At 38.5% G+C, this 22,144-nt stretch overlaps 1 protein-coding gene and 1 long non-coding RNA gene across 2 annotated transcripts in view; both read right to left on the bottom strand.

Moving 5' to 3' along the window:
- Window positions 1-7,085, bottom strand: part of LOC122540693 (uncharacterized) — a 35,875-nt gene extending 28,790 nt beyond the window's left edge. The window contains 3 exon segments of the mRNA XM_043676798.2: window positions 2,581-2,671; window positions 3,071-3,243; window positions 6,931-7,085. Coding sequence (XP_043532733.2) covers window positions 2,581-2,671; window positions 3,071-3,243; window positions 6,931-7,030 — 364 coding nt within the window. The 5' untranslated portion in view covers window positions 7,031-7,085.
- Window positions 7,086-14,288: 7,203 nt separating this feature from the next.
- Window positions 14,289-21,872, bottom strand: LOC148142271 (uncharacterized). The gene is made up of 3 exons (XR_015752001.1): window positions 21,739-21,872; window positions 18,561-18,731; window positions 14,289-14,415 (listed from the first exon to the last, which is right to left on the bottom strand). It is a non-coding gene; the product is annotated as an uncharacterized LOC148142271 (long non-coding RNA).
- Window positions 21,873-22,144: the final 272 nt, after the last annotated feature.

The raw sequence follows: 22,144 nt of genomic DNA on the forward strand, positions 1-22,144 counted from the left end.
AAATCAAAATTGAAGAATGACAATGAAAATAAATTTCTACCTCCTCTTCTTTTTCTTCAGATTAATAATCAACAACATATTACAAGGGATTAAAAAGACGTTGTATGGCTTTCTGTTTTTACCATTCTGGGGAAGTGGTTAAGTCTACACTCTATAAGGCTTTGGTCATTTGTTGGGCAGTTGACTGAAGGAGATAAATCAAGAGTTTATGAAACTTAATTACAGAGCATATTGGAATACAAACACTCGCCAAATGTACCTATTGTTTTTTGATGAATGAAATATCATTCAGATTAAAAACAAAAGCAGTTGTTAAGGCTTACAAAGAGTACAAATCTGGTTCAAGTTCTAAAGTGAAATACACATTGGTCTACATTTTGCTGAGGGTAGGCATTGATTCCCTAAATTCAACTTTTCCAATTTAATTATATAGTGCACCTTGGGATGTTTCACCTTACGGTAAAGTCAGAAGCCATTCACCACCAGATTATAGGCAAACAGGTTTATTTTAATTCACAAGCTTTCAGAGTGCTGATCCTTCATCACACTTCACCTGACGAAGGAACAACACTCCGAAAGCTTGTGATTTTAAACAAACTTTTTGGACTATAACCTGGTGTCTTGTGACTTCTGACCTTGTCCGCCCAGTCCAACACCAACATCTCCACATCATCACTATATTAGATTAGATTAGATTCCCTACAGTGTGGAAACAGGCCCTTCAGCCCAACCAGTCCACACCGACCCTCCGAAGAGTAACCCACCCAGACCCATTTCCCTCTGACTAATGCACATAACACTATGGGCAATTTAACATAGCCAATTCACCTAACCTGCACATCTTTGGATTGTGGGAGGAAACTGGAGCACCCGGAGGAAACATACACAGAAAGCCGACAGAGGCTGGAATCGAACCTGGGACCCTGGTGCTGTGAGGCAGCAGTGCTAACCACTGAGCCACTGTATAAAACTTAAGTTATTTTCAAAAGTCTTGATGGATTTCAATTGAAGACAAAATGAGTTGGCATGAAAGGATTCCTTCAGAGCTTTCTCAGAGAGATATTTTTTGCCAGATTTAGATTCTGTTTCAGAAGGTCCTTGCTGCCTCATTTCCAATTCATACCTGGGTTGTAATTAATTCAGCTCCAGGTGGAATAAGTAAGAAGTTGCCCAATTGATTGGCAAATCAGTGCATATTGCCTATTAGTTGGGATTGGGGTCATTTGTGCATGACCAAAGGCATGGGCAAAGGATAGGTGAACATTTACTGAGATCCATCCACCTTCAAACTCTTTCGCCCTAGAAACCAATGCACCTATTGAACACAACTCTTGCCCATCATTTCAGTCCTTGTGATCTTTGTTATCTTTTGATAATTGGCATGGTCTTCTCTACGGTGTTGCCAAGTGGAGGAGCTACCAGTCTCTGACTGGCCACCAGCTCTCACTGACTGGGAATGCCATCACAGGAATTTGATACCTGGGGAAAGCTTATTGCTGCCCTCTTTACTGCCTCGTCACCTTTTCAGCAATGAAGTGAGACACCAGATCAAAATCGAAGATTCCACCAGCGTCTGTAAAACCCCACCATGGAAATTTGTGAAAATGAATTCAGTGCGATCATCTATGGGATGGCACAAGTTAAAATGGCATGAACATTGACTGGATAATAATCAAATGACAACTGGCAACTTAATGCCCTTTTGAGAAGGGACTTGTCCACCATTCCCTGGACTTCCCTACATGTGACTACAGTCCCATGTAATGCCCTGGACTTTCTTTGAAGTTACTCACTTTCTGCTACCGTAGCCTCACCAGAAGTGTGATGGTTACATAATATACATGAACAACTTCACCAAGTTACTGCAGTTGGGCATGAGTATTTATATTTCATGCCCTCAGGATCATGAGGGGTCACCAATAAACATTCTTCTTTGATGACACCAACAACCTGGAAATTAATTTTGCAAAATATATGCGCCTCCAATAAATCAGCAAACTTATTCAAAAACTAACATAAAGCTTCTGCAATGGCTCAGTTGGTAAAGGATTCAGCAAGGATTAAGAAGAGTTTAAGCTTGGTCTCAACCATTAACCCCTGCTGGGCTGGCAGTAAGTACACTGCAGTTCACTTCAGAGCTTCAGATCTAAGGAGAAAGCAAGATTTGGACACATGACTGACACACGCTGCCCAGCTCTAGGTGCATTTATGTGAGAACATGAGGCTGAAGCAAGGCTGAGTTTGGCCACGATGACCCTAATGGGCACTCCCTATAAGACATTACCCAAGCAGTAACTGATGGTCACCTGTTGGATATCGAGTGACCAGATGCTTTTGTGAAGAGAAAGGAATTCCACTAGCTTTCAGAATAAACACAATGAAACTACAAAGAACAATTTTAATCATAATCTAAACCTGAAGAAATGCTTAGGTTCTTCATGAAATACGAATATGATAGGAAAGCTTGGGCAATTCTGACTGTGACATTTTGCTTTCTGAATTGAATTGATTACATGCAGGCATCCGATGTTGCTGTATGATTTACTCTTCAATAACAGTGAACACTGATTTCAGACTCACCTTTCACTGGAGGCAAGATTGTTCCCAGCTTCTCCATATTGCCTGAAACTTCTGCACTGTCGACGGCAAATTGTTCAACAGGATTTGTTTCCTACAGAATGAAATTTACTTTAGGTGTCTTGGCTAAAATGAGATTCTCGTGCAGAAAAGGATAATTATTTAGCATTATTTGAGGTGCCTGTCCTTCACTACTGGAGAAGAGTAGATGATAATTTTGATAGTTGTCCCATTGTATGTGATTTCTTTTTCTTACATTACGTGCTGCAAGTTTTAAAATGTTCAACTATTACATTCATCATGATGCACGACTCTGCTGTTTTCTTGTGCTCCATGACAGAGTGTGGCTTATACTGTGAACTATTGCTACCTTTTGTGTTGATTTATTGGGAATTTACATGAAAAATTTCCGAAACGTTAAGTGAGTGGGCACAACTACTTCTCCATAGAACTCTTATTCAATACAAAACTGCACTCCTTATCTAACTTTTACCTCCTGTTCTGTGTTGGTTTGAGCTGATACTGTCACTCCATCTGAAAACATATACAATCTTTGAGCTCTTGCAATCATTTCTTTGGAGATGGTGATGTGTCCAGAATTGATTTTATGAACCAAGACATTTAGCTTATTGAAAAGTTCCTCAAGATGCTGGCTAGACTGGTTTCCTAAATAAGAAAAATAATTTTGAAAAAAAAATTGAAATAACTTATAATCATAGCCATACATTCGTACAACATGGAAACAGACCCTTCGGTTCATTATGGTGTGAACAACACTGCACAATAAAGTTGATTACTATGGAGTTGTACAGTTTTATTGCATACGAGGGATTGGCATTTCTCTAGTAAATATCTTGTTATTCACACTGTTCTCTTCATTTCCAAAGGTCTTCAATGGCTAATACTGTTTCTATTAGATTGTAATCACCTTTCTTTCAGTATCAGATAATCATGTCATATTATGGTATAGTAACTACCAAACAATTATTTCCATGATGATCAAATGTTAACTATCATTTTTGACCATGAGAAATAATAATAGGAATAGGCTATTTGGTCCCTCAAGCCTGCTCTGCCATTTAGTGGGATCATCTTCACGTCCACTTTCCTGCCTTCTCCCAGTAATCTTGATTCTCTCCCGATGAAGAATTTAATGTTCTCAGTTTTAAATGTACACAAGGAGCAGATGCTCAGACATTATGGTCCAGAGGGAGGGACCATCCATTGTGTCATAAGAGCCCTTACTTAGTGATTCTACACATTTAAAGATACCTCACATTGTCAAGATGGCAGAATTCAGCTTCACAACTTTTGACCAATAGGTCAACCTCGAATTTTGTTAGTAAGTTTGAATCTGCCATTAGCTCAATGCAAGGCTGAAGATAGGATACTTCACCAAGAAGAATCTTCAAAATGATCTTAGAATACTACATAGAAAATAGTTTGATTAACAGGAAAATGCTGCGCACTCATCTTGTCTGGGATAGAGACTGAATGTAAATCAACTTAATAGCCACAATGTATGATTTTTGAAATCATTTCCTTAATGTGGGCAAGGTGAGCATCTGTCACCCAGTCCTAAATGTCCTTGTGGTAATGAGCTGCCTTCCTGAACTGCTGCAATCCACTACCACCAGCAGGTACACCAACACTGTTGTTAGTGACTTCCCATTCGTGGTGAAGGAAAGGTGATACAGTTCCAAATCAGGATGATGTGTGTCTTGGAGGAGAAAATGCAGCTAGTGGTTTCACCATATATCTGCTGCCTTTGTCCTTTTAGGTGGTAGATGCTGTGAGTTTAGATTAGATTAGATTACTTACAGTGTGGAAACAGGCCCTTCGGCCCAACAAGTCCACACCGCCCCTACATTTTACCCCTTACCTAACACTACGGGCAATTTAGCATGGCCAATTCACCTGACCTGCAGATCTTTGGACTGTGGGAAGAAACCGGAGCACCCGGAAGAAACCCACGCAGACACGGGGAGAACGTGCAAACTCCACACAGTCAGTCGCCTGAGGCGGGAATTGAACCCGGATCTCTGGCGCTGTGAGGCAGCAGTGCTAACCACTGTGCCACCGTGCCACCCATATTTATTTGGTACATCTAGTCTGATTTCTGGTTAATGGAAACACCTAGGATGCTGATGGTGATTGGGTAAGCTTTCCATTGTTGAAAACGGTTACCTTCACAGTTTTCCCAAACAAATTACAGATGAATCTATAATTGTTTATTACAGAAAAATTCTTATCCATTAGGCCATATCCTGCATGTAACTGATTAATAGAATTAATCCACAAGAGACACTGAAGTCTTTCAAAATAAACAGTTACAAAACATACATGAGAATGTTGCTTTTGTTCTGTTTGTGAGCTGCTTATATGCACATGAATAGTAGGAAATTGGTTTGGGATAAATGTAATTTGGGACAGACTTTCGTGAAATGGCATAACCAGCAAGGTTACATAAAAACTTTATACTGATCTTCCCATCAACACTTTGTACCAAAAGTCATATTTGTGTTCATTGGAATGTAAAAACTGCTATAAAATAAATCAATATCAGTGTAACTAATCAGAGCACAAGGAATAAGGAACTTTTCATATAGCCTTTAAGTCTCCAATGTGTTTGAAAATTGAAGTTTGGAGACATCCAATTATTAACTTTACACACTGGAGACATCATAGTCAAAAACAAAACTGTGAAGCATCTCAATTTTTATTTTATTTCATTCTAAAGACAAACATCTGTAAATAGGTTGCAGGAAAGAATGTTTGGCTTGGTTTTCTGTTGGAAAGCTCCTAAAACTCTAGTAAAGAGAACACACCAACACCTCTACTTCCTCAGAAGGCTAAGGAAACTCAGCATGCGCACAATTACCCATCAGTTTTTATAGATTCATTATAGAAAGTATTCTGTCTGGATGCATCACAGCTTTCTATGACAAATATTCTGCCCAAGACCGCAAGAAATTACATAGAATTGTGAACGCAACCTAATCCATCACACAAACCAGTCTTCCGTCCACTGACTCCATTTATACTTCCTGCTGCCTCAGGAAAGCAGCCAACATAATTAAAGACCCCGCCCACACGGGTTATATTCTTTTCCACCCTCTTCCATCAGGCAGAAGATATAAAAGTTTGAAAACACCAACAGATTCAAGAACTGCATCTTTCCTGTTGACTTCTAAATGGACCTCCTATATATTATCTGCACATTCTCTATGGTGGTGTCATTATATTCTGCATACTGTTCTATTACTCTGATGCACTTGTCCAAGGTATGATTTCCTTGAATACCATGCAAAATAATACTTTCCACCGTAACTTGGTATGTGTGAAAATTATAAGTCTAATCAAATCAGTCAGTAAATGTATGGGTCCAAGGAACCCCAATGTTGGGCTGGGAATATCTTTACATTGGTTTACTACTGACTGCCTCAAATGACTGTCTGAATCAAGTTGATGGTCTTTTGCGCATGTAACTCTGGCTCCTAACGATGGAGCTAGCACCTTGATCACAATTTTAAGGAACGCACACATGTGTACACACGCACACAGAACAGTCCATTTCAAGGCCCAACAAAAATAAAAATTAGGCTGATTTCAGCCTTCTATTTGTGCTTCAGCATTTATTTATGTTTTTCTGCTGGCACTCTGGCAAGCTCACATTCTTGAGGCCAAGCTGGCTCACTGCATTAGGATTCCTGTTTGAATTCCATAGATCGCTCAGGCAAATGCTGTTTCCTTAATACTGCACAGGAGGCCAGTCAATGCATTCTGCAAGTTGGATTCTTGAAAGTCAAACTTTACCCCAAGCTCTGAGAGATAATTTTTGTTTCTTTAAATGTAGGAAGTGACATTAAAAACAAGGAATTTAACTTTAGGTAAAGCTGTGCCTAACATCTTAAATATAAAGTAACATATTGTTCAGAACAGGCATAAAAGCAGCTGCAGAGGGTTTCAGTGACATTTTGCTGACTTGGCGCTGAAGGAAATTTAAGCATAATGCAAATTAATTCAGCGAGAATATTCTCAATTTTTCATGCTGAAAATTGAAATTATGTCATATTTGTGCCTTTTCTTTGCTGCAAGTTCACTGGCCCAATGTATTTCGCGAGAAAGTGAGGGCTGCAGATGCTGGAGATCAGAGCTCAAAATGTGTTGCTGGAAAAGCACAGCAGGTCAGGCAGCATCCAAGGAACAGGAGAATCGACGTTTCAGGCATAAGCCCTGAAGAAGGGCTTATGCCCGAAACATCGATTCTCCTGTTCCTTGGATGCTGCCTGACCCAATGTATTTCGCATTGTACTTATGCCAGGATTGAAAAGAAGCAGAAGTCTTTCTTACTCTGTGTTACTGGGCTTCTCTCCCAGAAGTTAATGGTGGTACAGTTGCCAAATCGATCTCTTGTCATTGTACTTGGAGCTTCAGCTTGTGCTCTGCTCATGGTTTCCAGGTCCTCTACTAAGGTCCATTTTCCTTCCTTGTTTTGGCACTTGCAAGAATTAAAACACTCCAGTATTTTCTGAATAGAAAATATCAATGCGAGATTATAACGTCTCAAATTTCACTGATTAAAACTATTCACAGTTATTCAGGAGTGAAATCAGAAACCACTTTTGCACACCAAAGACAGTTTGATACCATCTGCACTAAATGCTTTGAAATGCTTTAAAATTTTAAGACAGAAATCAACAGAGTTTTGTTTGGTGTGTGTTTGAAGGGAATCTGGATCAGAGACAGGGAAAGTAGGATTGATGTACAGATCAATTATAATCCAACTAGTGCTGGAACAAAGACTGATGCTCAAAGGCTTATTTTAGTCCTATTTGAGAAATATAGGACTGACACCACGTTCCAATGCTGTCAGTGAGAGCTGCACTTTTAGAATACAGCATTAAGATTCCAACATTAGCTATCTTATTGTAATCCCAAATTTGTATCATGACAGTATTGCTTCAGATTGAATATTTTTTCAAACAATGTTACTTATTGTTATGCTATAGCATTTCATTTTTAAACAAATGAAGATTGCATAATATTTCAATCTATTTTACAAGTTAGATCACTTAATATAGTCCTTGGCATTTCAAACCTTTAACTCCTGGGTTTGTTGGCTGATGTGTCGATAAAATGCCTGAACATCACTCTTGTGTTTATTTAGTTGAGCAGCAAGGTGAAGATTCTGATCCTCCAGTTTATCATATAAAGTACGAACACTAAAATCCTCCAGTTCGGTCTCGGCTAGACTTTTACCTGGCAATACATAAAAGGAGTGTAAAGGATCATAGACATGAACAAACATTTGTTTAACTATCTAATTCAGTGTTTCTTTAATACTATATAAGTGTCTACTCCTTAAATGGTACTGTAAGGGGACACTGGCTTTAAGTCCTGATATTTTTAATTTGGCAAAAATTTAACAGTGACATTGCACTGGAGCATACAAAGAGGGAAGAAATATGGAAAAAAATATTGTATTTTACATTGTAATTTCAGGATGCCCTCAAGTTTTCACGGTCAATGGAATGTGGTTACAGTTGATTTGTAGACAAACATGATAGGCAGTTTATCTACATTGGCAATGTTAATTTGAGTGTTGAATGGTATTGGGACACCAGCAGAATACGTTGCTTATCTTTGAAATACAAACATCTTTAGTAACCACACGAACAGACAGGTAGAACTTTTAGTTACTGTCTCATTTGATACTTGACCCTCTTGTATATATGATTTGGAGATGCCGGTGTTGGACTGGGGTGTACAAAGTTAAAAATCTCACAATACCAGGGTATAGTCCAACAGGTTTAATTGGAAGCATACTTGCTTTCGGAGCAATGCTCCTTCATCAGGTGATAGTGGAGGGCTCAATCCTAACACACAGAATTTATAGCAAAAATTTACAGTGTGATGTAACTGAAATTATACATTGAAAAATTGATTGTCTGTTAAGCCTTTCATCTGTTAGAATACAGTGATAGTTTCACTTCTTTCATGTGTAAATCACAAAACCTTTTTTTTAAAAAATTGCATTCTCGGGTTAGCTGTTAACAATGGTAATAGCTGGACAATATGTTGAAGGTATTGGCCCCATGTTCTCTGTCTATGCCATGATGTTTAGATTGATTCTAATCTAAAAAGTGAGATAACGGAGTTTTACATAAATTCATGCAGTTTTTGAGCTCAGAGTTCTACATGAATGCATGCAGTTTTTGAGCAAAGTACAATGTAACCCTGCAAGTACAAATTCACCCCACAAAATATATGTGTGCATGTGGGTCTTTGTCTGTCTGTGTGTGTGTGTGTGTCAGTCTGGATTGGGGGTTGTGAGTGTGAGAAAATGTATGTGTGTGTGTAGTGAGTGCAGAGTGTCTTAAGTCTGTGAGGGGGTGCATGTGAGAGTGTGGGAGTGTGTGTGTCTGTAAGGGCGTGTGTGGGTGTCTGTGTGTATGTGTGTCCATGTGTATGTGTGTATAGGAGTGCCTGCGTGAGTGTGTAGGAGTATCTGTGTGTGTGTATAGTGCAATGGTGGTCATCTATAATGTGACATGAACCCAAGGTCCCGGTTGAAGCCCTCCCTATGGTGGCCAACACCTTCAACATATTGTCTAGCTATCACCATTGTTAACAGCTAACCCGAGAATGCAACTTTTTTAAAAAAAGGTTTTGTGATTTACACATGAAAGAAGTGAAACTATCATTGTATCCTAACAGATGAAAGGCTTAACAGACAATCAATTTTTCAATGTATAATCTCAGTTACATCACACTGTAAATTTTTGCTATAAATTCTGTGTGTTAGGATTGAGCCCTCCACTATCACCTGATGAAGGAGCGTCGCTCTGAAAGCTAGTGTGCTTCCAATTAAACCTGTTGGACTATAACCTGGTGTTGTGTGATTTTTAATTCTTGTATGTAGCATTTCTTCAGTACTGGACTGAAGTTCAGTTGTGGTAATATGTTCAAGCCCATAGATAGGGTTTGAACCGAATGCTGAACTTAGATGTTGCTATTAGAAGAAATTCAGTTTCATAAAACTATTTCTATAAAATGAGAAAAGTTAATCTAGCTTTATAGTGCATTTAATAAAGTATTGCAATGGTACAAGGCCAGAAGAGTAAATATTTTTGAGACAATGTGCTAACTCAGGAGCAAAGGTGTGGAGGAGAAGGGAAATCATTCCATACCTACTATTAGGGTCGACTCCTCTTCTGCTTCTGCTCCTTCTCCAGCAATTCGAGGTCTAAGAGTTTCATATAAACCCAAACTAGGGAAAAATGTTACAACTTTATTCATTATTCTCAATCAAGGATATAAACAGAATCATTATCAAACCTATAAACTACACATTAACTCATCATCTGAATTTGTGCAATTGCATTTCAGCCATTTCTTTTGTAGCTCCTACATGAGCTGGTCTAGATAATTGACAAGTGATGTGATTGAAGGCCTCTAACAATGCCTTCTGCAACTGACTAGACATTGTCTCATGGTTACTTACTTGTTGATTTCCCTTCTCTTTTCAGGAGATTTTGCCTCTGTGTACCGTCTCTCTTTGTGGAAAATGGAGTGTGAGGTGCAGGCAAAAGCCCCTTTGTACCACTCAAAGACACAATACATTGGAATTCAATGTCTGCTGCACAACAGCACCACTCTTTAGCAAAGGCAAACAAGCTACTTTAAAGTTTCCACAATGGGGGCATCTCTGTCAATGTCTAAAACAAGTTTGAATATTTCATCGATATCTCCAAATTTCCTTCTTTTAAACAAAAGTAACAACTACAGGCAGGATTTACTCTGCAGGTTTGGGAACACGTCTCTCTAAATTGTCAAGCGGGATCAGAAGCATACGCTGTCCAGGAACACTGCCCCCATTGTGATTTTCCTTGAATTGGCCAAATTCATGGCCACAGAGTGGTCTTGTCATTCAATTGAGGATGACAGGTCAGGACTCAAAGCTGGAGGACTAAAAGGAACCCTCCAGTTTTTAAGGTTGACCAGTTTGCCTCTTCAGGAGGGAAAGAACGCAGCCAAGATGAAGGCATCATCTTCGTAAGTTCTAAAATTTTAAATAAAAATAAAAAGGATCATCAGCCAGTCCACCATTATAGAAGGTGACATACTATACCAACCTGCCTCCGTGCAATTGAGATCTAAAAAATTCAGCACCAGAGCACCACTTTACAAAGAAAGTTAAGGAGCAATCGTTGCATGGAGTTTATAACCAACATCTGAATTCTGAGGTTTTATTTGTGGCAAACAAATCTTTTTTTTTATTAAACATTCATGATTTATTTCCTTACCTGTCCTTTAGTATGATATACTCAGGTGGCATATAAGGTTCCCCCAAACTGCGCCATTTTGGCTTCCACTTTTGCATGGGATTTAATACTGACTGAATAGGTGTCATCACCATAGCAGACATTGTAAACAGTACAGTAATCAGAGCAAGGAAACACAGTGTACCTGAAGGAAAAATATACAAGTGAACTCACTCCAATTTCAAATTGTTATGGAAAACATGATTGATTTACAACTATATTTCTTAAAAATCTGAGCATCTAACCTATAATATTATTTATGTTAGGTCAGAAGATTACTGTATTATTGCACATTTCAATACAATATATTACTGCTGTGTTAAATGGAGGCAGGTGTGCACTTAGTAGCTTCTCTCTTTAAGAGAACAGTCTATCTGTTGTAAGTAGCTTTATTAGATATTAAGCATGTTTTTCATCAAACAAAGCTAACAGCTTCTTGGTATACCTTGTAAGCACGATATAAATTTTAATTTTTACTTTCCAAGGTCAACAGAAGCAACTATCACTGGGTGACTGGCTTTTTAAAGCTCTTTTACAGTCAGCCCAAAAATTCAGATATGTGCTAAAGGTTTTACATATCCTCCTGGCCCTCATTATTCATGATTGGTCGAGGTTCTGGGACATGGTGGTGATGTTGAATATCCTGCCTCACCTGCTGTGTTTTTCCAGCACCACACTTTTCAACTCTATCCTACCTGACCTGTTCCTTTAAAGGTTAGTGGAAATTTAGGCAGTTGCAGCTGGTGGTAAATTTCTCAGGTTCATGAGAGAGTGTAGACTTCAGACTCCAGATCAACTTTGAGTAAATTGTTTTGTGTCAGGGATCAGGTATTATTGATATACAGGGAATGGGAAATTGTGCTCGGTGGAAGAAGTTAATCACAAATTAATATCTAATACAATAGTTCTCAAAGTATGGTATCCTCTGGCCAATGACTGGACCAACATGTGCTCAGATCAGGCTATGTGAGACAGCAGGCCAGAACTTTCATTCTCACCACTTTCATGAGGTTACATGACCAGACTGGCTCCTGCTTGCAAGGCATGAGTTGGCACACCCAATATAGTTTTATTAGCAAGATATGCTTTATTATTGATTTTGTTTGCATGCTTATAGATGTAAATATCACTTTCACAGAAAAAGATTGTGATGTTGTTGCAGAATATTTTAAATAATTCTGTATGGAAATGTCTGTACTATTTTTTCTAGCTTGAATTAATACTTGCGATATTTTTTAAAAATGCATTTAAATTTATTGCACTTTGAATAAAAGTCGCAATATATTTATGGGGCTAACCATAAGTTACCATTAACTGCGATGAGGTTTAGTAGAAACAAGCGAAAGCAGGTACAATTGGATGGATAGGTGGTGTGTGAAGTCTTTTACCTAATCCATGTGGTCTGTAGACAAAGTAGTTTGAGAACTGACAAATCTAATACTGTATTGTTTATTGATGAAGAGGATTTATCTTTTCCTTTCTGCACTCAAACTCTGCCAGGCCAATCAATTTGGAGTCAGTGTAGATGACTTCATCTGATTTCATTCAGAAATCAAAATGGGATTTTTGAACTATATTTCAGATTGCAATTGTGGTTGAAAAATACCTAGCGATAATATCAATTCTTCAATGACTTGTTACATTTCTTATTTCACAAACTTACCTATGAATAGCTAAAAGAAATGTAACTCCCTCAATGTAACAAATACTTGTGTCCTTACATTTATGCTTGAGATAATGTATGAGAAACCTTAATGTATCTTTTTTTTAAAATCACAATTATAACAGAATTCTTTATTTACCTATGATCAGAGCCCAATCAGGTGCCAGATTGAGATCTTGTTGTTTTAGAATTCCATGTTGTACCAGGTGGATTGGAGAGGATGGTTGAACCAGTGAAGGTACATTGTCACACTCTCCAAATTTATTGACACTCACTATTAAGGCTCGTTCAGGTTCAGCGTTATCATAAAATACATATTTCCCAGGTTCCATGAAAACATGAGCAAATCTAAGTTAAAACAGAGAGAATCAGTATTATACATTGTGTCATTGAACAATCTGCAGAAATAATACACGGTAGGTTCCTGGTGACGTAGATTCTCGGTCTGGTTTCTTCCAGAGCTACAATCTGGATTATAGTCACATCCGCACATGGGTGTGTGTAACTGTCAGCTGTAACTCACTTGGTAACTCACTCACATCAAAGTCAGAAATCAAACCCAATCCAGTCTCTGAGCTCAATAATTTAGTCTGCATTCTTGGAGATTAGGATGAGATATTAAATCGATAACCTATCCACCGTCTCGAGTGGACGTAAGAGATTGCGTAACACTCTTCTAAAGGGGGGATTCAGCCCAAACATACTGTCCAATGAATATCTCTCAAACAACATATATATATGTTGTATATATATTTGTAATCACATGACTCTTTATGGGCTCCTGTATGTTATTTAGCTGCCAAATTTCATGTTTAATTCTTTGGCCACAAGTTGCTTCAGGGTGTCCTGAGATCATTGAAAAGTGCTTCATATGTATAACTTTCTCTAAAAAAGCATGTGCAGAAGGAAATCAGTGCGAATAATAGAGTTTGAATATGTGCTTGTGTCAGAAAATGTGTTTATGAGGGAATGAGAATGTACATGAAGGAGAATATGTGGGTCAGTGTCAGAGAGAGGTTTGAAAAGTTGTGTGCGTGTGTGTCTGTGGGAGAGGGAGAGAATGTGGCTATCTTCTAACTCAGAAAGCCCTATGTGGTTCCTCGCTTGCCAACCGCTACCACATGTCCTATCCTGCTCAATTTACTTTGTCCCAGGGACCCTGACATCACCTACTTTGGTTTCAAGGTTTATTCATCATGAGTCTTCTGGTTGAGCATAATCCCAGCAATAATCACCTCTCCCAATGGTGCTGTTGTGACAAAGGAGCTTCTGATCCTTTGAATGGTCAGTTGCCCTGGAGGCAGGATCTCAGTTCTAAAAGGGATGACATTCTGATGGCAGGCAGATAATTGTCTGATTGCTACAGAAAAAAATGGTGTTGGGGCTCCTAATAGTTGCTAAAATGGGATTGCCTGTAACGTTTCAGTCTGTGCACAAAGTCAATACTTCCTTGAAAAATTCACGCCTATGTATATGGGTTAATGAAATGTAAAAGAACACATATGACTTGTGCACCTGATGATAAACTGGATGAAGACAAGGTGGACAAAATGATCAAACTTGAGATTGTGCCTATTTAGAATTAATAATTGAACTTTTGCAATTAAATTAAAATCAAGGAGCCATTCTTCATGAAAAGCATCAGTTATTTGACGGTAAATGGAACTTTCCTAATATTTTATCTGCCAGTTAAGGGCAAAAATGTGAAGCCAGAGCTTTACCTGGAAAAGTTGAAATTGGTTTCCTTAATGAAATGATCCAACTTCCTGAAGGGCCCAAAGTCCCAGTCTGAATTTGTGTTGAAAAGATGGTCTTTCTGATAGACGGGGTAGTGACTTAAACTGCGATCTATTGAAGAAAATAAAAAAAAAGCAACTTTTTAAAATATAGAGCTCTTTATTGAACTTCTCAGAAACAAAGTACCCAGTGAGAATACACAAGCTTTGAAATGATTACTTCAGCAAAACTAAAATCTGATAAAGCTGTCTTGACATTACACCACCCTTTATTTAAAACAAGGTATTAACCCATTTCAAAAGCACTGTACAAGAGATGTCATAGATTTCAAAGTTTTCATTGGTAAGTAATTCCACAAAAAATTGGTTTTAACAATATTGGCAGAGTAATGCCAATACTTCAAAGATCCATTATTTGGATTCTGCCATAGACAATAGACAATAGACATCATTTTGATCAATTTTGTTTCTTAAATTAGGATATCAGCAATTTGGACTCATCAGCTATAATAAAATATTAGCAGGCAATTAAAATAGTAGGTGCTATGTCCTGAAGTCATCTTGGCATGACAGTGGCAAAACATGGACTTCAATTTTCAACTTCCATCATTTGATATGATATCCTACATTTCATGAACGAAAATGGCTCCAAAAAGGAAAAGTACACTGAATTAAAATGGCTGTAGTGATCATCTGATCACTAAGCCAAGCTTCATGAAATCATGAATAAACAAGCACCAGTCTAAACTGAAGTTAACATGCCATCAAACAGAATGAAATCAGTTGACCAGAGCTGTACCTCCTTTTTTATGTACACCTTTATGGAAGGTTCATGTGTTGGAGATAAAGAGAGTTAGCTATGATTTAAAACCTTGAAAACAGTGCAGTGCACAAACCAGCAGTATTTCTGAGAGCTCTTTTATTGACAGAGCAGTGGTGAGAAGGATTTCTATTGGAATTGAAGAAGTGTCTATCTTTGTCTCCCTGCTTTCTCTCAGGACGATCAAAGACAAAACACAAACAAGAAGAAACATCCCATCACTGAGAACTTGGAGATATCTGCAACATTCACATCTTCCAATAATCCCAGAATATTCCTAAATAATTGTGGTTAGATTAAAAACTAATACTTGAAGAACATCCTCAGGACTTTAAACTGCATATCATTTTATCTTTTTTTTACATTGGAAAAAAATGCTTTTAAGACTTTTTACCTGTCTGCTTGCGCATGTGTGCACATGTGTGTGAGATTGTTGTTGCATTTTTAGATTTTTTGCAGGGATAGCAAATAAATTTTGTTTTCCTTTCATTCAAAAAAACCCCTTGTTGTTTGCTCTTTAATTGCTTCTGTTGAATGAGTGAACTATATTTTAGTTGCAGTGAGGAATAGCTGCACATTCAAAAGATCATCAAATCTTTGTTGTAGCCAACTAAGACGGATAGAAAGAAGGAAGCCAAATCACACCTCCTCACCAAATTGTATCAGTCTATGATTCATTACTATTTGAAAGATGCAAAAGCATTTGCAAACTTTTGTGATTTTTATTCCACCATGCATTGCATCCTGTTAATATTTCAGTCCACTGACACTTTAATTTGTATCTAAACTGGTTTTAAAGCTCTATATTCTGTCCACCTCTGTGTATCCCACAGCAAAGGATTGTACCAGGTTAACAGAAAATGCTGGAAATATTCCACAAGTCTGGCAGCTTCTGTAGTGAGAAAAAGAGCTACGTTTCAGACTGCTGATTTTTCATCCAAAAAGTTAGACATGAATTAGGTTTGGGATAAGGGTCTGTGGGGCAAGGACAAAAAAAAAATGGAGAAAGATAGAAGAGTTGAATGACAAAAGAGTTAGGCTGAAATGGCCGAAAGAGAATGGCGACGGAGCAAGAAAAGAGGCAAATAAAAGATATTTCTAGGACAGGAAGCAAGAATATAAGAAAAAACAAAGATGGATGGACGGTGGTTCAGTGGTTAGCACTGCTGCCTCACAGCCCCAGGGACCCGGGTTCAATTCTACCCTTGGCCAACTGTCTGTGTGGAGTTTGCATGTTCTCCCTGTGACTGCGTGGGTTTCCACCAGTTGTTCCAGTTTCCCCCTACAGTCCAAAGATGTGCACGTTAGGTGGATTGGCCATGCTAAATTACTCAGTGTTCAGGTTAGGTGTGATAGCCATGGGAACTTCAGGTTAGGTGTGATAGCCATGGGAACTTCAGGTTACAAGAAAAGAGTAGAGGGGTGGATCTGTGTGGGATGCTCTTCAGAGAGTCAGTGTGGACTTGTTGGGCTGATTGGCCTGTTCTACACTATAAGGATTCTATCTTTAAAAAGTGAAAAAAAAAGGGTGTTATGAAGTTGAATGCATGCCTGTACCTTTAAGAGAGTGTAAGCTAGCAAGCACTTGTCATGTAACAGAGTGTGCTGAAAAATTGAAGGATGTAACATTTTGGCTGTAACCTAGGTACTGGTTGTTTTCACAGCAGTTGGAATTTAACCAGTTTAAATTGTGTTCAAGATACTAAAGCCCAATTGAATTTCAATTTTTCTATTTTGACAACATGGAACCAATGAGATGATCCAATATTTGGGAATAAAAAGCAGGCAGTTAGTCAGAAGGAACACCATCTACTATTTGAAACACTGCTATTCACCACACTCTCTGTCAAAGGCATCTTTTCTCGTCTGAAATGGCTTTGCAGCAGAAGACCAAAGACAACCCAGGTAGATCTCTAAATAGAGGAAGATCGACACCAAACGACAGCTGATGTCTGGTTTTGAAAACTGAGTTGCTGTAAATTTAATAGAACCTTTATTGGATCAGTATATTATTATAGACTAGGAGATGGATAACAAAGAGAAAGGAAGCTTAGAGTTGTAAATAGTTGTTGTTTAATATTCATTTTAGAGTTAAAGAATAAAACTGTTATTTTTTTCTTTAAATCGTGGAATTTGGGTAGTTCTCTGTCATGCATACTTTAATGGATTACGGGACGAAGTGAGCTTTTCTGTGTGTTTGGTTTAATTAACAGAAGGGTTTACCCCGTGTCGTAACAAACGTGAGGTGACAGAAACAATCATTGCACTCAATGCTCAAGACTGTAAAGCGCCTAATTGAAAGATGATGCCCTGTTCCTCAGTGGAGAATTGAGGGCTATGTTTACAGATTGAATAGAAGCTTTTTGCAAAGTTGTCACCCAATCCAACACTGGCATTCTGATGGAAGGTCATTAACCTGAAAAATTAATTGTTTCTCACTCCGCAGATGCTGCCTGATCTGCTGAGTGTTTCCAATGCTTTCTATTTTAATTTCAGACTTCGAGCATCTGCAGTATGTTTCTGTTGCGCTGGATGGTTCCAGCTTTTTGCTGTTACATATGCTTCTCAGCTCCCTACACTAGCATTTTAAATTAACCAATCACTTCAAACACCAGTGACAATAATACCAGCTGTTGTAGCTACCAGCTAGAAACATCCTTCACTCTAAGAGCACAGTTGATTCTTTAATCAATGCTGGTGAAGAGTGAAAACTGACTGACACTGCCCACCAGACTTCTCATGTTCTTGGTCCTTTTCCCCAATATTAGATTGCTTTTTCCAGTACTGGAAGATAAAAGAAAACGAGGAATGAAAATATAACTTTGGATCCCAGATTTCAATGAGGCAAAGTCTGGAAGTTGTACAGGTAAAGTGCTTCATTCTGAAACAACTCTTATCTTGGGTTCTCAATTAAATGTTAAGGATAAGCCATCTGGTCAACATGGGTTTATGGATGTGACAGTTGGAATATAAAAAAAGACAAATGAAGATAAATTAAAGGCAACAAAAAGGAGGTATATGAGTTGGACAATGATGATAGGCTGGATAACATTTGCAATTCATGAGAAATGTTTGAGGATAGCGAGCAAACAACTACAATTCATTAGGCATTTCAGAAAGAGAAACTTGAACATCAAGCAGTACCAGGTAAAATTGAGGGCAGCACAGTAAAAGTGAGATACCGTACAGTTTAAGATGAACAGTAGAGGTTGTGAGAACACCATCAAAATATTGGGCCATTATCAAAAACCATGACGGTTAGAATACTATGGTCACCCACATTGCAAATCATGGCACCTGACATAGTTGTCCCAAGTATGGGATTTGACCAAAGCTGAAGAGATGTTGAAGAAAAAAATGGGACAAATTAAGCAGAGTAGTTGGGCAACACACACAGTTTGAAATAAACCTTCCCATCACAGGAAATTGATACTCACTGCTTTGATGAACACTGAGTTTGAAGAGGATTAAATCGTTTGGCCTCAGACAGACAATGGGGTTTGGAATTTTGGGAATCACTCCATTCATAGCAGCACTAACAGGCCTTTGCAAATAGCTTCTTTTTGTTTTGAAATGTGGGTTTTGAAACATATCAGGCCATTCAGACTCTGTACAGAGAAAAATGAAGATAACACTTGAAAATTAATGTCAGTATAATAAATGCTAAAAGTCTTGATTTTAACCAAACCCTGCTGGTAAGTATGCACTGGATTCCCATTCTATATACTGCATAATGTAACATTTCAATCTAAACCTGCAATATTCAGGTGGGATGAGCAAACGTATTAAGGGATATGGGGCAAAGGCAGGTATATGGAGTTAGGCCACAAATCAGCCATGATCTCAATGGAACAGGCTTGTGGGGCTGAATGGCCTACTCCCATTTCTATGATCTTACTTTAATGGTGACAGCAACTCACATAAAGATGATCTGAAAATCTGAGCCTTTTGCCTTCTCAATAGCTTTCTGCACCAAAAGATCACTTTACTCATTGACAAATCTAATTTGGACTACTTAAAAATATAAGTTACCATGAAGCTGATTTAGGTTCCCTGGTAGACATCCTATGGCATTGTTCTAGTTGAGATACATTTTCAAAAAGCAACCACAGTATCAAAATGACCTGTTACGTCAGAAATTTTCATTAGGCTTTATTACGCAGACATATCCAAAATTAAAAGTTGACATAAATATCATGCCCAAATTATAACAAGTGATGTTGGTCAACAGAAAATGTGTGTTTGCACACTTTTTGCAAAATTTATAGGTAGAGGTACCACTTATAAGGAAATCTTGTCTTAATCCTTGAACTTTTACAAAGATCTGAAAGACCATAGCTAGAGTTTTGTGTCCTGTTCTGGTCAGCACAATTCATGAAAGGTATGAAGGCCCCAGTGTAGTGTAAATATACCAGATGGTTCTGTGGGGGGTTGTGGGTGTCCTGGTCACAATGTTAATTAGGAAAGGCAAGGATTGTTCTTATTAGGACAAAGAATTTTGCATGAGATTTGATAGAAGTGTACTAGCTTACCAACAGCTTATACAAGTTAGACAGGAAAAACCATCCCGTTAGCTGATGGTAGAAAGAATAGGGGACACAGATCTAAGATTCTGGACAAAAATTGCATGGATGAATGTGAGGAAGAATTTTTTTTTTCTCTAATGCAGAGAGTGGTAATGATTTGGAACGTGCTGCCCTTGAAGGAAATAAACTTGCAGGGCCATGGGGTCAAGAGGTGGAGTGATTGACTAGACTGCCCCACAATGAGCCAGCATGGACTCCATGTGCTGAATGGCCTCATTATATGCCATAAATGGTGCTTGGGGCAAGATGTTTTTGAAGGCGGGATTCACTACCTAAAGAGAATCAATGAGGAAACTCAACACATCCGGCAGCAGTTGTGGAGTGAAAACAGAGTTCATATTTTGAGTCCAGTGACCCTTCTTCATTTCTGCCAGAGCTACTGAGTTTCTTCAGCAATTTCAGTTTATCTGTGCTTCAGGTCTACAGCTTCCATAATTCTTTATTTTACTGAAGTCAATGAGGAACCCTGTTTCTACTTGCTGACAATGCCATAACCATTTCATATGGGAGTTAAGAGTCTGAGGTTCATCCTTCCAACCCCATCTGGGGATTACGTCTCACCTTAAAGCAGCAGCAGCAACAGCAGCAATTGGCTTGCAGGTATCCCCCAAAAAACTTGGGCTAGAGAAATCAAACTGTAAGTGAGTCATGCTGCCAGTAGTGAAAGTTTAAGGGGAAGGATTCGAGAGGCCATTTGAGAGATTGGGTAATAAATAACAGTATATTCTGCAGCTGTATACTTCTAATGGATACAGGGGTCTCAGTCCCAAAATGCCTGAACTCAGTCTGATCTGTAAAAACTGGTGAATTACCTATGTAGCATGGGAATTCGACAGTTGTGGATGAGGCCAGAACCCTTCAAAAATATATTAAGAAGGTAGCCTTGATACTAACTTTTTCTTATTTCAAAAGTAGAAGTGAGTGGATATTCCAGGTGTGATGCAGCTAATCAAACTATTCGGCTTTAAGCAAAACAAAATTTATTTAAACACTACAGTTGAAACATGAACAAAAGAAAACTGAATTTGGAATAACTTCACTATTGGAAAACTTAACCAACCTGATACAGCAACTTAACTAAGGAACAGTTCCAATCCAGTAACATCCCATGAATACACCCCTTGGCAAAAAGGCAAATACAAATACAGACTCTTACAGGCAGGAGGGAACAACATCCAAAGAGATATCAGAGAGAGAGTCAGTCAGGAATCATCTCCTGAAGTTTGCAACCTTTCCTGGACTCCAGCATTTTCTGACTGCCACAGCTAAATCAATCTAGATAAGAACTGAACTGGGAGAACTGGCCACTCCCCTGCCATTGTTGTACTAGGCTATTTTTACACGCCTCGGCACCTCTGCCTTTATGACCTCTCTCAACAAAAACCTAAGGACAAAATAGCCTTGTTTATGTCACAGCATCATCTCACTCTGCTGTGGTTAACATAGCAAAGAGGGCATATATGAGACACCTAAACATCTATTAATGGACACCTAAACATCTATTAATGGGCTACTTAAGGGATTCAAATGGCTAAACAGCAGGTTGGTCCTCCACATTTCAAATATCCGCGGCCACCAAAAAGTATGTGATAGGTTGGGTCAGGTTAATGCTGTATTTGTAAATACCCCTCCCCAACTCCAACCTTTGCAGACCTATTCCCCCATATGCCCCATGCATCTCTCAACTCCAATCAGTACCATCACCACTACCACCCCGAACACCACCAGACAGGACATGTCACCCCATGACTTTAAAGACCCAAGAAACAAGTGGTGAAAACTTTTTAAACTGTGAAACACCATTTCATTGTATCAGTGTCTCATTTAATATGTACCTCCTGTTTCATAAAAGGTGAATAAAGAATGGCGAGTTTGAAATACTTGAGCAAATTCACTACTGTGCTACCAAGGTCTACTTTAATATATTTTCCATGTGGCCTTGATTACAACACTCATCCAAATCCAACACCAGGCATTGTTTGTGTACCTGCTGTAACAAATCAGAGCTCACCTCATCCTGGTCACTAACCTGTCAGGAACTTGTCAACCACATACTTTCCAGATAAAATCAAACCAAAAATTCCATTTGGTTTGAAAAGGATAAACAGAACTCTTAGACTATCTGTAATGTGTCCATCTGGACCCAGCACATGAGGAACAACCTGAGAAGGCAAAAGACACCAGCAGTTAATCAGTTAATAAGGCGAACAAAAACTGAACCAGTTCTCTTTTTAACAAGCAGAGACTTACATATAACTTGTGGTGCAGTTAGAATATTGTTGCAAAAGTACTTAATTAATTCCCAACTTAATAAATCTTTTCCACCTCACATCAATTCTAATTATTTTATCTGTCTAATATTATTCCTACCCCATCAAATCCATCCTAAGGTCATCTCCATCCCCAACCCACATGTCCTCCTGTAATCTTCCTTT

Source organism: Chiloscyllium plagiosum, unplaced genomic scaffold (genome assembly GCF_037043375.1).
Source record: "Chiloscyllium plagiosum isolate Xiang-an unplaced genomic scaffold, Cpla_swu_hap1 HiC_scaffold_29, whole genome shotgun sequence".
Classification (NCBI taxonomy): Eukaryota; Metazoa; Chordata; class Chondrichthyes; order Orectolobiformes; family Hemiscylliidae; genus Chiloscyllium; species Chiloscyllium plagiosum.